Consider the following 17,504-nt stretch of genomic DNA (forward strand, 5'->3'; position numbering starts at 1 on the left):
CTCTGGTACTGGATATATTTACATGTAATTGCTATTTTTGTCCTTTTAATCCTAATAAAAAATGACACCATCATACAGTAGAATCCAACCCAACTTAGAGCATTGTGAACTAAGAGGTTAACAAGCTAAGTGAGTTTTAACCTTTGAAGAAATTCCATGATTAAGTGTGCTCAAGTTGGAGTAGTATTGAAATGGAAGAGCCCCTGAGAAGGCCCAATGCTTCACCTTTGTGATAATCTCCTAGATGTAATGAGTGTTGAGATTTGCATTCATTTATTCTCATGAAAAGAGATTTTGAAGAACTTCTATCCATAAAATATAGGTCAATAAATCTGATTGGAAAACAAGATAACTTAATGGATTATGATAGTTATGTCAAAGACATTTCTATATTTGAAAGTGTGAAGCTAGAATTTATAGCCAATAGTGGGAAATAACATAGACATAATGACCACCATTAATGCAATTTTAAGCGTAGATCAATCTTACCTTTTTGTCATTTAGAGTGCATTGAAAGTGAAATCAACATTGCATGTTTATCCAGAAGGGTGGATGACCATTGAAAATATCACGGTCATCAAAGTTTTCTAGTTTGTTGTCCTTATCAAATTTGTATCTTCACTTATGTTTTTTGGCGTCCTTTTGCTGATCAACATTGGAAATGATTAGAGGACACATTTGATCTAGTGCTGACTTATTAGCAAGGATGATTTTGAACCATAAGCATTTGCTCGAGCTTTTCCTTGCCTTTTATAGGGATGAAAATGTCCACATAATGATGGATAAGATGGTGCCCTTCATGGACAAGCTTGCGTACATGCTCTCATTTAGGGAGTTAACATAGATGATAGTGGAGGTCGACAATGAGAAAATTAGCTTGGTTGAGTTTACAAATTAGCTTGGTTGAGTTTACATACACCCTTAAATTTGTGTTTGCAAATTACTTCAAAGACTTAAGGTTTTAAACTAGGGATTTATGTACTTTAATGGAGATAAATATTTCATTTTGACTATGCAGTGTATCTTGTGAATACATAGGTTGTCATGGTTAACAATTGAAACATAATAAATAATACAACTTTACAAAAGCACTTGTATGATCAATCATCAAATTTAGACTGATGTGCACCATAATCATTGAATGTCAAAGTGTGTGAAGAGTATAGAGTACATAATGACAACTAACCACTATGTACATGTAATCCCTTTGGAAAATTCAAAGAGCACAATAATTGCTAAAATAAGCAAGTTTACCTTCCCCATAAAACCCCACCAAACAAAGTTTGTGAACATGAATTGAGTTTTTTTCTAGTTTTTTTTTCAATGTTTTATGTTACTAGGCACTTTTAAAAAAGAAAAGTGAGATTGTTTTAATTATAGAACCATTTATTTTGTGATTGAAATTTAAATCAAACATGAATATGACATTGCATGTTTATTCATAAGGGTGGATTGCCATTGAAAATATTGTGGTTGTCCAAGTTTTTTGGTTTGTTGTCCTCTTTGAATTTGTATCTTCACTTCTCTTTTTTGACATCCTTTTATTGGGCGGCACCAAGAATGATTGGAGGACACATTTGACCTAGCACTAACTTATTTGTGAGCAAGACTTTTAACTACAAGCATTTTCTTGAGCTTTTCCTTGCCTTCTACAGGGATGTTGATGACTACATAATGGTGGATAAGCTAGTGCACTCCATGGTTGATATTGGTTAGATACTCTCACTTATGGAGTTAACATAGATGATAATGGAGGTCGATAATGAGTGTAACAAGAAAATCAATTTTGTTGGGTTTATAAGCACCCTTAAATTTGTGCCTGCATATTACTTCAAAAGCTCAAGGTTTTAAATTATGGTTTTATGTACTTTAATGGACATGGATATTTCATTATGACTGTGTAGTGTATCTGCTTAACTACATAGGTTGTCATGGTTAAGGATTGAAACATAATAACCAATAAAAATTTATGAGAGCACCTATAGACCAACCACCAAATTTAGGCCAATGTGTACTAGAAACATCAAATGTTAAAGTGTGTAAAGAGTGTAGAGTAAATGATGACAATTAACCACTTTGTATGTTTTATCATTTCCTTTGGAAAATTCAAAGAGCACAATAATTGATAAAATAAGTAAATTTACCTTCCCCATAAAACTACACTGGATAGAGTTTGTGAATGTGAATTAAGTTTTTCTAAGGATTTTTAAAAATGTTTTATACTACTAGGTGCTATTTTTTAAAAAGTGAAATTATATAACTATTTGTTTTCTTATTGAATTTTAAGTCAAGTATGAATATAATTTATTATTCATTAGTAGTTTATATTAAAATAATTGTAAATATTTTAATCAAATATATTATATTTCTATATTTATTTAATAAGTATTGACAAAATCCATCTCGTAGATGATGTTGAGCTCAAATCTTGTAAAATAAAAAATAAAAAATAGATAAAATGATTAAATTTATTATAAAGATAATTAAGAGCCAATAGTGGCATGTTGTGATGGTTAAGTTGTTGCATTGTTATCCTTGCCATCAAGGTTCAAATCTCATGGGGATGAGGTCCCCCGTTTGTGGCCTCACTGGTTCATAGCTCCAGGTCAAAGAGTTTACCCCTCTTTAATAAAAAAAAAAATTATAAAGATAATTAAAGAATGTTGTGATTATAATGTATTTTTCAGACACAATTTAAATTAATTTTTAAAATTACACAATGATTATATTTATTTTATTAAATGAATAAAATTATTTAAGAAATTTAATTATTAGTACCATAATACTAACAACATTTTTATTAACATTAAAATATAGTTTATTTTTAAAAAATTTGTAAAAAGTGGGATGAATGTTCTGACACACAATAATGATCCAATAATTTGAACCTCGTGGCAAGAACAACATAACAACTTAATCATCACACTAGACCAATTGTGTTATTAAATTCAATTTCATAAGTTTATTAAGTTAGAATTTGGTATATTTAGATTTCTATTTAGTTTATTCACACCTCATTGTAATTGCTTTGGTTTGATGGGGTCATGACTTTGGTCAAGTAAGATGTGTATTTGATTGTAATTGTATTACTTATGGATATGTCAAATGTGATTTATAGCTTATCCATGAAAGAACAGGAAACACCAAAAGACCAAAACCCTCAGGGGAAAATAAACATGTGATTGCTACAAATATTGATATTCCCACAAGTATCAATATGGGACAAAAAAAAACAAAAAGAGGTGTCAACTGAAACATTTCCACCACAAGTCTTGCCAAACATATGTGTATATGCCCTAAACAAACTGAACTAAAAAAAAGATCAATCTAACTATTCAAAACCCCATATAAAATCTCCTTGGGCTGGATTAATGAATTATCTTGGAGACAAACAAATCCATGTCTCTCATTGTGAATGTATTGTTGGTTTTTGTGAGGAACTATATAAGTGTAATGAGTAAGCGTGTCAAGATGAGAAGGATGGAGTCCATGTAGAAGAACACAATAAGAACTACTTGGATAGACATATGGGTTGATATTTTATACATATTGACTTATGGATACCAATAATTGCAGACCAATGCATCTATACGATCATTAAAAAACTATGCAATCACTTTGTTTAGTAGTGTGAAAATGCAAGTGATGTCCGATTTTCTTGTTATTGCTATTATCAAACAATTCAGGACCATCACCCCATTTGAAAAATTAACAAATCAAGAGGCATTGATAGAAGATATATTTTAAATGGAAAGCATAAAGGTTAACCCTACATGAAATTTAGACTACTTTATCATATTTTAACATGTTCTATAGTAAAAGCATATACGATGAATGAACAAATGGTGAAATGGGAATGTAACCCTTAGCTCTTTGCTTTCAAAAGGAATTTTTTTTTTTTTCACATCACCGTTATTATGTATAGACCTACAAGTACATGGTTGTTATTGCAAATTTTGATTAAGTAAAAGGTTGAATAGATTCTATGATAAATTGTAGCGATTGATAAACACCAATATAGTTGATAGGAATACTATATTTTCTTTCACTTATGGAAGTTAATGATGAGAAGTATGTTGAGAATTGAGAACTCTCGTACACATTCCAAAACTAATATTTGATAAAAATAAATAAATAAATAAAGACGTAGACATATACGACTCTAATGAAACTCCCAATATGTTTGGTTTGCATGATGATGTACCATCCTCTCTACCTCAAATCCCTGAGAGTCCCCACCAAAAAACCCATGAATACAGAAAACATGAGAACATCAAAAGATCAAAACCATAACAATTGATCAAAATCAAAATAGTAATTGGTCAAGCTCACACTTTGACAAAAAAAATTAATTCGAGAAATCTTTACCTCCTTTCTCACTTCTTGACAAATCAAATCCCCAACCTTCTATCTATCTACCAACCAATTCCATTAATGATGTAATATCTCTCTAAAGGAAATAGTGCTCAAACAATGGACCATACCCATTGCAAGTAGTTTACAAATTTGAAACCCTCCAACAATAAGACCATTTAGTAGTAGAATTTCCACAAGAGACATTCAATGAAGAAATTGAGAAAGCTACAAGAAAATGAAGAGGGGAAGGGAAAGAATATAAAGTTGCAAAGGTGATAGTAATTAACACTAATACCAAAATTTATTTATTCTTATTCTATAATGTTTTTGTGACTTGAGTCATTAAACAATGTGTCATAAAACCAGAAGGAAATGTAGTGATGAAGTGGTCAAATCTGTGGGATGCCAGCAAATGTTATAACTTACTATTATTGCAATAATTCCGATGTTGACTTACATATGACTTGGCAAGGGTATATAAATCAATGGCTCTACCATGTAACACATCTTATTTTGACACTTAATTTAACAAAATATTAAGTTTTTTTAATTAATAAAAAAATACAAATGTTAGTGTCTCCATTGGATTACATCAATATCTTCTCAATAAAACATAAGAAAATTATACAAAGAGATATACATATATAGAAATAGATGTAGACAAATATGTGGATAGAAGGAAATATAGGGACGAGTGCAAGGGAGATACAAAGAGAAATAGAGATAAATGTGCAAAGTACTAGAGATGGAGTGATATAGATAGAAGAGATGAGAAACATGACATATGAGAGAGAAATAAAGTAGGATAGATGAAATGAATGAGAGATGAGGGAGGGGATGCCATGAATAGATAGAGATAGAGATATAGAGAGAGGCAGATGGATAGAGACAGATAGAAAGAGACGAAGAGAGGTTGCTAGAGATATAGATATAAAGAGAGGTGGAGCGATGCAAATAAAATTATAGAGATGTAAATAGAATTCTAGAAAGAGATGGATAGATGTACATAACACTATTCGGAAAGAGTAATGCCATTGTTCTCGATTTACCCTTCTCATCTTTATATATTATTTGTAATTGATCTTCAATTTATCTTCAAGATGTGATTGCTAATTATATCACAATTTATGAAAATGTGAGGCCTCGCCCAGACCCATTGTGGCTTAGTTGATACTTTATTATTTTGATACTCATGACTCGATATGTCGGGACATTATTTGATGCACTGAATATTATTATGCTATTTTATGATGTGTGATGCTTTACTTTAAGATATTTGACTTTGTCATTTAATGCTTTATGAACATGCACGATAATGAAGTGAATGAATGCAGAACTAACATTTTAATTTTTTAAAATTTTAATGAATAGAATGAGATAAACAATTGATTTGTAAAAAATGGATGTTTTAATTTACATGAATTTCTTGATACACAATTTATATATATACATGTGTTTCTTGAACTACTGATGTGTGCAATGAGTGTGTAGGAAATTTAGTCGGGAAACCCAAAGGAAAGACGGAACTAAACCCCTTGTTAATTTGTGCTATCTTTGCATTGTCTTTCTTTGAAGGTTGTTAATTGGTCTTAAAATTCTCCTAGCTTTTGTTTGGGTTCTATTAAGTCTTTAAGGCCTAAAAACATTAAATTTAAGTACCCTAGGGGTAAGGACATGGGTGGGGAGCACTTTCCAACCCCTTCAGTCTTTTTGTTTGACTTTTAGGGTCACTCAAAAACCCTATTTTTGGTTGATTTCGAAAATTGATTGTCTCCTACTTGAGTTGGTGACTCAAAACTCCATCTTGAGGTTACTTGAAGTCTAGTTGAGTTAAGGATCATACTTAGAAGCAATTTGGAGTAGTTTTGGGGTTGTTACCCAATCTCTAGTTTTGGAGAAAGTTTGAAGATTGAAGGAAGAAAAGGAAAAGCTCTTCTCAACTTACCATTTGCCATAACTTTTGTGAATGTAGGAGTTCTTCACTCTTTTGATTTTTTCTCCATGTTGTTCATGCTTGAATCATGCATAAGGCATTGTGTTGTTCTTTGTTTTGCTTGCTTGTGTGTTGGGATTGATTTGGAGGGGTTTTAGCTTATTCTTGATGTTATTCTCATGCTTGTCTTGATGTTTTGTTTTGAGGAGATTTCATGGGGATTGTTTTGGCATTACTCGCCCTTGGATAGGGAAGAAGTGGCCATGTACGGCGAAAGGGCCTTAGTTGGACCTCAATGGTGTAGAGTCTCCTCTCATGGTGAGAGGAGGGAAAGAGGGTAAGGTGTATGGGCCCCTACTTGTCATCACATACCTTGTTTGATATTGTGAATTCTTGATATGGAAAGGAATGAAAATCCTTGTGGTAATAGCCTCGAAAGGGCCTTGTAGAAGAACGATAGTTCTTGAAGTTTTAGCCTCAAAAGGACCCCTAGTCAGGTTCTATGCTTGGACTTATTGTGTAAAACCGGATTGGGGTGTATGCTTGAATTGTTCTTGATGTTGTGATGTTTTACCTCGGGTCAACTCTCGTCTTCTCCTTGTTTTCCTTGAGGTTTTGAAGGTATTGGAAGAATTCAGTTGTGAAGGACCTAGAAGAGATTTCTTTTAAATTGCAACATTATGTAAAAATGTATTTAAACTTTGATGTATTTGACAATGAGGTTGGGTTTTCTTACTGGTTCTTTCCCGATGGAGCCTTCAACCAGGTTGATTAATAGAAAAGTAAATATTGAGAAACCCTTGCATTGTATCTTATGTTATTTTAGTTTGTGGATATGTGAAATGTAGAATAGATCACATGATGATGTTTCTCAATTATGCAATTTTCAAGTTTTTATTTTGTCAAGGAAGAAATATTGGTTATGTAGAAACTTCAATTAAATTCATATGTATTGGGTGATGAAATAAATTTCTTATTGTTGATAAAAACAAATCAATCATCCTCCTTGTTGGACTAGTAATTGGTAAGACCAAAATTTGGAAAAAAATATACTACCGTTGTTATAGATTCAGTTGCAAATCAACACTTAAAAAAAAATGGTTCACAAAAATGTACATTCCCAGGAGCCAAATTGCTCTCTGGAATTTGTATGGGAAAGCAAATATAAACTCTTGGGACAACATAGTATATTCCCATTAGATTCCTTGAAATTACATTACAAAATTCTTTAAATAAAAAGAAGAAGAATAAAACTGGTTCAAAACAAATGATAAAAATATATATACATATATTCCTATATCTCTAACTTGAAGCTCACCTAATAAACTTTTGGACTTTATTACACCACTCACCCTACCCTGGTGCGGTCAGGTTTCCCTCTCTTCTTAAGCTATCCTCATGTTAGAGGTACCTGCTAGTTGGGGCGGATTTGAATATTCTTGTCTATATATATATATATATATATATATATATATATATATATATATATATATATATATATATATATATATATATATATATATATATATATATATATATATATATATATATATATATATATATATATATATATATATATATATATATATATATATATGCAACTTATGTTTTGGCCACCCAAACAACTAGCAATTAATGATCAAGGGTAGCTTGTCTTGTTTTCAAAATATGAAATTGGTCCATGTCCATGCGAAATTCCTCCCCACCAAGCAACTTGGGATCACACGCCCATGGCCAGACTGTCATCATGGTACTATCAGCGCTTGGGAAATAAGGTAAGATTTGTTTGAAAAGGGATTTTATTGTGGTTGGCCAACATTACTTCCACCTTTATGACCCCCTGTAGACCTGTCGCACCAATCTCTCATAATCCCTTGTAACTTGCACTTCCCTTTGCCTTGAGTAGTGTGGATGATGTCAGGGCAGGCGCCTAGGGTTGGGTAGGGGTGTGATGTGACATGTGTCACATAGTTTGGGGTTTAGCCTAGGTAAGTATAAGATAGGCTTAGATTAGGGTTGTGGTAGTTCCTTGGGTTAAACATTTATATATGGTTAAGTTTATGATAGTGGTGGTGTTAGGTTAGTTTTAAGTTCTAAGTTATTAAATTAGTTTAGTTATTTTCTTCTAAGTTTTGATTTAAGTTAGTTTAGATTTAAGATTGTTTTAGAGTTTAGTAATCTAGTTTTCATTAAATAGTATCATTTGGAAAATTCTATTAATTGCAAGTTGTTTTTTAAAAATTTATTATATTAGTTTAAGTTTTTAAAATGGAAGTAGTAATTAATGACTTTTAGATCTAGTTTTAGTTTAAATTAGTATTTGATTGTTTAATTTTAAGTTAGTTTAGTGTTAAAAAAAAAGGGAATAGTGTAGTTTAATTTAGAAATGTTAAATTTTAGGTTTAGTTAGAAGTTATTTCCATGTTGTAATATAAGTTATTTAATGATGTAAATAATTCTATTAGTTTTAATGTTCGATTGGTAGGATATGAAAGCTTGTTTTATTTTGTTACCTAATCGTAGTTAATTTAATTTATATTGTTATTTTCCTTAGAAATGTTGTATCTAATAAATTTAGATTTAAAATTTAATGGTTAGTAAAAGATTAATTCACGTAACTCTAAGTGTTCATTGGTAGAGAAAGTTAAGGGATATGTTGCAATTATAAATTTTCTTAGTAAATTTTAGTTGAGATTCTAGTTAACTCAATTTTTTTGAGCTATATTTTTTATTAGCGTCTCCCAATAGATCATTAATTCAATTATATTTAGTTTTAGAATCGTGTTTGTTTGTAGTTAGACAATTAATTCATGATATCATAGAAATTTAGTTCTGTGATGTCTAGGCTATGCAATAGTTGTACTTATACTCCATCGATAGATATTAGAGTAATTTTGATACATTGTTGTAATATTAATGTAATAATGAATCTAATGCGGATACCAATTTAATAACAAGTTAGCAATGTATTCCTTCTCACGATTATAAATTCAAGATGAAATGTAGTAACCTAATTCTTGCACTTGTGAATTCAACTCTAAAACTTTAGTGCACCTTATTATTATTATTATTAAATTATTATTATTTTTTTTTGTGTTTTTGCCTTCATTTTTTGGGCATGGCAGAAAAAATAAAAATCTCTTATTAATTAAGACTTTATGAATTTATGATGAGTAACGAATGGAAAAAACTAGTCTCTTATCAATCAAATTGTTAAAAGCGTACAAGACCAAAAACCAACTTATATGATCAACTAGACAAAATACCAGCGCCCCCACAACATAATTAAACTCTTTCGTTTGAGAGCGTTTGAGAGAAGAAATAGAATCCAATTTGGCGCGTCAATTACTCGTTAAAAACCTGCAGAAAACACCGACCTCTGTTTCCGACAGTCGAAGATTTTGAATTTCAAACCCCAAAACCCCAACGGCAAAAAGACTTTTAAATCGTCTTTAAAGCCCTCGCTAAAGCAGACTATTTTCTGCAAAATATATTCATTCCATTTATTTTCCTGTTTTTTTCCAGGGTTTTTCCCTCAGTTGTTGAAACCCCGGGCTTGTAAATGCAGTGAAACAGAGAGCCTGATTTTGAAGAAATTTGACAGTCTGAGCCATGTTTTCACCGGCTCCGAGGAAATCGAGCGCCGGGCGTCGGAGTGAGAACTATGGAGGTACGCGCACTCCGTCGACGCCTGCGTCCACGACAATGCCAGGGAGGCCCTCCACCGGCACACCCGCTCCTTGGACTTCTCGTCTTTCTACCATCGTCAGGTTTGTTTTCTTTTTCTGCATAATTTTCAATTTTTGGTTTGAAAAATCTTAAGCGTGATGTGGAAATTTGAATATAAATTACGAGTTTTCGATTTCAGCGTTCATAATTTAGATTGGATGATTGTTTAGAACGGATTGCAGTTCGAAATGTTGTTGCGAAAGATCTTTACACATTTGGCTGCCAAATTTTGTACACAAGTTCAATTTGTATTCTTTTGATTAAAAACTTAAAAAATGAGCTGTGTTTCGAATGCACTTTGGGTTATTCCTTTTTCATAGGGCATTTATTAGTTAGGTGTTATGTGTCGCCTTTATTGTATTGTAGTCTAAGCTGGGAGCGCATTCTTAAGAAAAGATCTATGTAGAGATTCCCAAGCCAGAGGGCAGTTTTGACATGAATAAGAGGAATTGAAATACGAGGAGTGTCAACTTGATCATGAAAATGCAAAGGAGATAATCAACCGTATCCTTTCCGTTGCCTGGTTCTTGAGGGCAACCAAGTCTTGTTGAACGTATTACCTCTTACTCTTCACTGTTACCCTAATGTAGCTCAGGAGCAGTTCTTATCAGTGGATTGTCCTTTCCAAATTGACAGCCCTTTCACCCCTTGGTCCCTTTTTAGATCTGTTACTGTTTTCAACAGAATTGCCTGCCACTTTTGATTTTGTACTTGATTATCTTGTCTACATGTCTTTCATTCTAGCAGACATTCATAACAATTCTATAGTTCTTTTTATAGATTCGTGATTTCAAGAGAGGTTGTCGTGGAATGCATGTAGGTTATTGTATTTGAGGGGGTCATTGCTGGTTGCACTTTGCATTCTTGCAATGGAATTCTTCTAATGTGTTAGCTTGAAATAAACACCCTAGTAGAAAAATATTCTGTGACGAGCTTGATTATAATTTTACATTTTAGGCCTCTTCTTTTTTGTTTACAATTTCCTCTTTCAGATAGTATTTTCTTATAGAGATTGAGTATGCCAGAGACGGTGAATATGTATGGCATTTTTGTTCAGTGGTTTCTAAAGTAGTTATGGTTTGCTCTCTTCGAAAACCAAGAATGAACTGTATCGTAAGTAGAAATATTCTCTCCTGTATGATTTCATTTTTTTAAGTCTCATTATTGGGCACTACCAGTGCAACCTTGAAAATAGTGTATCTTAGGACAGTCCTTTTCTATAAGGAGTGCGACGATATTTTGGCAGTTGTTCCTTTACAATTTCTTCCTTCAGGTTTTGTTTTAGAATTGAGATTGAGTAGACACAAGACAGCACATTTGTAAGCCAATTTCCTTTAGGGGTTTATAAAATAATTTGGATTTGTACTTTTCAAATTCAGTAGAATTTTTTCTTTTTTTTAGAAATAATGAATCATGATGATGGATTGATACATATGTACTCTAAAGCTGTTATTTAGTAGAGGTGACATTTTTGCACGATGAAATATATAATATTGTTGTTCAGCATCTTCAGTATTTTGCTTTATTCTCTGGGGATGCATCCTTGGGATTTTTCACCCTGGACCTGTACTGGGGACATTTTGTGGATTCAAGGACTCCTTGAAAACCTTCCTCACCTTCCCTGATTAAAAGAATTGATGCACCAATCGCAGATATGTCCTGGAAACATGGGTTTTCGGGGAACTTCTGAGCATCCCCAATACAGCTAGGGATTTCAATGATGTCCACTGACTGCCTAAAGGATGGGGGGCCGTTAAAACACTTTTTTTTTAATAATAAACGACCAAAATCAATAAAAGTTACTTCAATGTATTTTCGTCACTGTTTCAGCAGATTTTAAATCATTTTAAGGCAAGATGTCAGCTGTTATATCAGTAGTTATATGAGTGAATTTGATGAGGTAGTTTACTATGTTTGTTATTGAACTTACATTGGACAGCAGCATTTCTCGCATCAGTTTGTGGCAGTTATAGAAGGATATGCTCAACTATTTGATTACTTCATGTAAAAGCATCAGCTCTTCAGATGTCCTATGGTTTCAAGCATGCATGTCGGTACTTGAACAGTTTTTTGGTGATAGATAATTCAAAATCAAAGACTTGTCTAGCACATCTCATAGTATAAGAATTACAATTGAAGGAGAAGATTAAAATAAGAAAGAGTGAATGGAAAATATGTTACGAGTCAAGAATATGGCCTTGCATGCTTGAAGCACCATAATGCTAGAAAGGATATCAGCAAGTGATCAAATACTTTGCAAACCTAATCGGAAGTCAAGAGAAAGTGCCTTCACTTTGCCATTTATGAGAGGTCTCAAAAGATTGATCTAAGATAATTCAAGAAGGTTTAGGAGAAGAGTCTTCTTAAATGTCAAAAGCATATTGGCAGGCATTGTGATGCATAGAGACTACAAGAGCAATCTAGTGACACCTTCTCTTTGTTCAGACAATGTTTGTCTAATTCCCCCCATCACTCCAATCCTTTCCTAACCCAATCTCCTATAGTCTCTTGTGATTCCTAAGATGCCCCTAATGCCCTTGACAAGAAAATAAAGCTGTCAACTCTTCATTCCCACCTTCACATTAAGGTTCCACTTGTTTCCTTAGTGATCATTTTTCACCCAAGTAGGACAAATACCCTTCAACCTTCCTAAGCATGTGTTGGTCACACTTTCTCTTCCCTAAGGCATAGAGACCTTAATCCAATAGGTTCCAAGTCCCTTACCTTGCTGTCTACACAAGATGGTGTGATAGGACTAATTAGGCCTAATGACCAATTAATTAGGTCTACTATTACGACAATAGATAAGCTTCTATTATTAGTTAATGGTTATCTATTTGTAATCTATTATACATATTAGAATGTTTCTAATATTAGTTAGTCTGGAGTTATTTGTTAGCTTTCTTTTCGCTAGAATAGAATGTTATTCTTTACGATCGTTTTCTAAGGAAACATCATTTTATTCTTTTGTATATATTGACCTCTTGGTCTCTATTAATATTAAGCAAGTATTTTATCAATTACTTCGTAATATGGTATTAGAGCCAATTATTTGAATTCTTCCGAAAAATACTATAATTTTTTGTTTGAAGTTATCAGAGCAATATTTTTTGAAGTTATTTTTTGTGATATCTACTTCTTATGACCATTTTTCTGCAACTGTCGTTTATTTTTTCTATACATTTTTGCCATTTTTTGTGGTTTTTTTTTGCAGCAGGGCTGTTTTTGTTCAAAACCCTAATTTTCTGTACCATATCAATTTTATTTTTATATATACTTGGTGGGTTTTTTTGAGATCTCAATTGGGTTGTTTGTTTTTTTGCATGCCTCGATATTTGAGCCAGCGGATCCAAAAATCGACAACATATTCGTTATGGATTTTTCGAGCTCTCTTTTGGGCACCCCTTCAATTTTTTTGGGTCTTCCATTTTTTAAGCCTTGAAGTACGTGCCTTCACAGATTTTAACTCCTTTTCATAAAAAATGTGCTTATGGCATCTTTGACTAATGTTTTGCTCGAGAGCAATTCAAAATTCAATGGTTGGAATTATGGCACTTGGAAGCAACATATAATAGCAATTTTTTACTATCGGAATATTGATTAGATTGTTTTGGGTGTTACACAGCATTCGATTCCCATGGTACTGATTAGGATACATGGGATCTGAATAATCGGGAAGCGGTGATGCTTCTCAAATTATCTGTAGCTAATGATCAACTCTCATAGATTCCGTTCGGCAAGACAATTGCTGAGATATGGGCACATCTCAAGAATCTTCATGAGACTTTTGACAAAAGCAAAGCTTTCTTTTTGAAGAACATCGCTCCAAGCTCACCTGAATAGGATTCATGAAATTCATGATCAGTTGCTTGCCATTGGTCACAAGAGAGGAAGATGACATTGTGTTTATCACTCTTTGGAGTTTACCCAAGTCCTACAAGCATTTTATCGAGATTCAACATCACGACTTTTGGTGTTAATCTGAAGTTCACAGATCTCTGCACACTTCTGCTTCAGCAAGATTGTGGAAACAATAGATCGGTAGAAGTTCCAGATCAACCCCTACAGAGCAAGCCTTTGCTGCTAAATCCTTTTAGAAGGATAAAGGCGAGTCTCAACAATATTCTCAGTATAAGTCTTCTGCTCCAGCCTCAGACGACTCCTAGAAGAAGATCATTCAATGCAACTATTGCCACAAGTTAATGCGAAATCTAGTCTTCTATGAACGAACCAAGCATGTGGATGTTCGTTGTCGCTACATATGATAGCTGGTTGAAGGCTGGACAGTAGACTTGCAGTATGTTCCTACCACGGATCAGATTGCAAACATTCTCAGCAAGCCTCCTTGGTCTTGATAAGTTTGTTAAATTTAGAGGACAACTTGGTGTTGTGGATAGATTTACCATCAAGGGAGGGTATTATGATAATAGATAAGCTTCTATTATTAGTTAATGGTTGTCTATTTGTAATCCATTGTAAATATTAGATAGTTTCTAATATTAGTTAGCTTGTAGTTATTTGTTAGCTTTCTTTTAGCTAGAATAGAATGTTTCTATTCTTTAAGATCGTTTCTTAAGGAAACAACGTTTTATTCTTTTGTATATATTGACCTCCCGGTCACTATTAATATTAAGCAAGTATTTTACCAATTACTTCGTAATATCTACTTCTTGGATTTTCCCCTCACAACTTTAAATTCTTCTAAACACTTGGACAACCTAAACATGGTTTTGGATGCCCTTTTGTGCCCTTTTGTGCCCATGACAACATAATAAAAGTTTGGCTCTCCAACAAATAGCTTGCCCTCCAAATTATACCTATTTGGGGTAGACCTATAGGACTATATTACATCTCTTTTCCAAAGCAGTTATGCTTGTTTTGGTTCTTTCCATAATCCAACCTTTGGAACACCTCTACCTCTATGCCAAACCACCAAATCCACCCTCAAATTGTGACCAAGGCAAGCCTTTCCCTAAGTGTTAGCATTGTTTGCATGTTTTCATTAGCCAATCACATAGGGATGTAGTTAGGGCTTCCAATTTCTCCTTAACCCCTTGTTCTCTTGGCCTATAATACCACGAATCTTATAATACATTCTTAGGCCTCACTTTCCACTAAGGGCCATAGTTATTCTATGGTGGAAAGCACCCTAAATCACATGAATACCGTCAAATCATAGGATAATAAGGGTTTCCTAATTGGTTATAGAAAAGTGCTTGGATCTTCTTGCAAAGTTAACTTCACGACCTCAACCTAAAAGGGAACCGAAGTTAATTCATTCCTCTACACAACCATATCAACCATTCAATGGGACCAATAAAGTGAGTCCATACACAACAAAACATGGAAATTGCCAAGAAAACTCAGGTTTTACTCAATCTTCTTGTGCAACCTTATAAACGATCATGCAACCTTACAAATTTTCTTTGTATAAAGGAAAGTGAAGTTGGGAAATGCAAGCCATGATTCTATGGGCCATATAAGATTATAAGTATTGGCGAAGTTGCCTATTAATTGGAGTTATCAACCAAAAAGTCAAATTCATAATTCCTTCCACATATTCTCACCCCACATAGGTTCTAGCTCAACATATTACACCATGTCCAGAGTTACCCCACTTGATGATGACGAAAAATTAAACTAAGGCCATCATTGATATGAGAGAAAATAAATTAAGGAATATGGTTATTCCAACATATTTGGTTAAGCGGAAAGTGTTTCTTGTGGATAATGCACTTGTGAAGAAGCATAAATATTTGATCATACTATTTAAACCTGCGGTCATGCCTTTGCCCATAAATCACAACAACTAGCAATTGTTTAGACGTAAAATTGCAGCCTTTATTACTATTGAGTTTTGGTGATAATTAAATGGGAGGCTGACCACATTCAACAAAGTAGTGCAATTTATTCAAGAAGGGTGACTAGATTAAATGGAATAATTATCAACAATTAATAATTATTTAAAGACATTGAAAAGCAGCAATCAATAATGAGGGTACATATCCCTTGCAAAGGTTATGATGTCAATGAAAAGTTGTGACTTCCTCTCCCCCCTCTTCCGGCCACCCCTATAATCCCCCATCTGAAGTTATAAAAAGGGAGGCATTTCATCTGTAGAAGGCATCAAAAAGCAATTGGTAATCAATTGAGGAATAAAATCAGAATATAAAATCAGAGCATCAGTAAATAGATTTCAAAAATTTAGTTATTGCAGCCATTGAGAATAAATCTATTGATTCACTAAGAGGTTTTTAAATAGAAATAATTTCACAAACTCATTGAGAAATCCTATTTTATATTTGTTGAGTGTCTTGCAAATAGAAGGGATGGACAACTTTCCAAGTTCACAAGAGATGAAAGGATGCTGCCTTCATACCTTTTATCAAGTTGGACAAAAGATGAGAAGAAAGACAACCAGCCTTCAATGCTGTTGGACTTGATCAAGGATTGCGAGCCTACAAGGTGAATTGAGGGATGGAAGGGTGACCGACCTTGCATACTTTCGGCAACTCAAGGACAGCCAGCCTTGGCAATTGTGGGTTTGTAAGGATTTCCAAGAAATTCATGATGTGATTTGCTGTGGGTTATATGCTATGATCCATATGGTAAGTTTAAAAAATGCTATGATTTATTGAATGATGCTTTGATGTATGGATTTGAATATTATTATAATAAATTGTAACGTAAGATTACTAATATCAGTTTTTGTTGATAAATATTGTTTTTAGGCCTAATTCTCACCTACAAAACTAGGATTAAATACTTTTCAACTCGATTCGATATGGTCAATGTTACAATAGCAAATGGCAAACAAAACAAAATACCCACACAAGTACAAAAGAAACAATAGAAGAGATTGAACATTAAAGACACTCAAAATCTTTACTCCCACAAGCTTCTAGAACAAGAAAAAGTGGGGCAGGAGAGATTAAGTTCTGGAACAAGTTTTTTTATAAGGCCATTTTTAAGCGATGACAAGGGAAAGCTTTTAAAAATATAAGACAAATTTAAATATTAATATGATGAATGAATGAATGAAGGAATTTTAATGACATCAATGAGATTGATACTCTAAGGGACCCAACATTAAAAACCTAGACCATATTCATTTGAATGTATTGTGTGTATTCAAGTGAGGGATATACTCTTGAAGGTTTCCAAAAGTACATTTTGTTGTCAAATCTAACAAACAATGAGGAACAACAACGATAACTAGTAATGTTCAAGTTTGACCTCAGACATAATACTAATACATAGGAGTCTAGGACTAATCTCCATCATCAAAGCTCAAGAGTGCTATAGCTCACGAGGTTCACAATGAGAGTAAGTTCTCTCAATGCACATTGTTTCATAACTGTGCAATATTACAAGTAGAAAACTCCAGGAAGTAACACAAGTGTAATATTCAATAAAAAGATCTCAACTTTACCTAGAAAATCTTCTTTGACTACAAAGAATATGTAAAAATCTCAAAAATAAATAA

General features: G+C 33.1%; 1 protein-coding gene across 1 annotated transcript in view; it reads left to right on the plus strand.

Moving 5' to 3' along the window:
- Positions 1-9,532: 9,532 nt before the first annotated feature.
- The window catches only part of LOC149540429 (Nucleoporin, Nup133/Nup155-like protein), a 161,227-nt gene continuing 153,255 nt past the window's right edge, over positions 9,533-17,504 (plus strand). Inside the window, exon 1 of the mRNA XM_089801538.1 lies at positions 9,533-10,059. Coding sequence (XP_089657664.1) covers positions 9,902-10,059 — 158 coding nt within the window. The 5' untranslated portion in view covers positions 9,533-9,901. The remainder of the gene's footprint in view (positions 10,060-17,504) is intronic.

This window comes from Cupressus sempervirens, chromosome 9, assembly GCF_028749045.1.
Source record: "Cupressus sempervirens isolate cs-2001-9-10 chromosome 9, ASM2874904v1, whole genome shotgun sequence".
NCBI classification, from domain to species: Eukaryota; Viridiplantae; Streptophyta; class Pinopsida; order Cupressales; family Cupressaceae; genus Cupressus; species Cupressus sempervirens.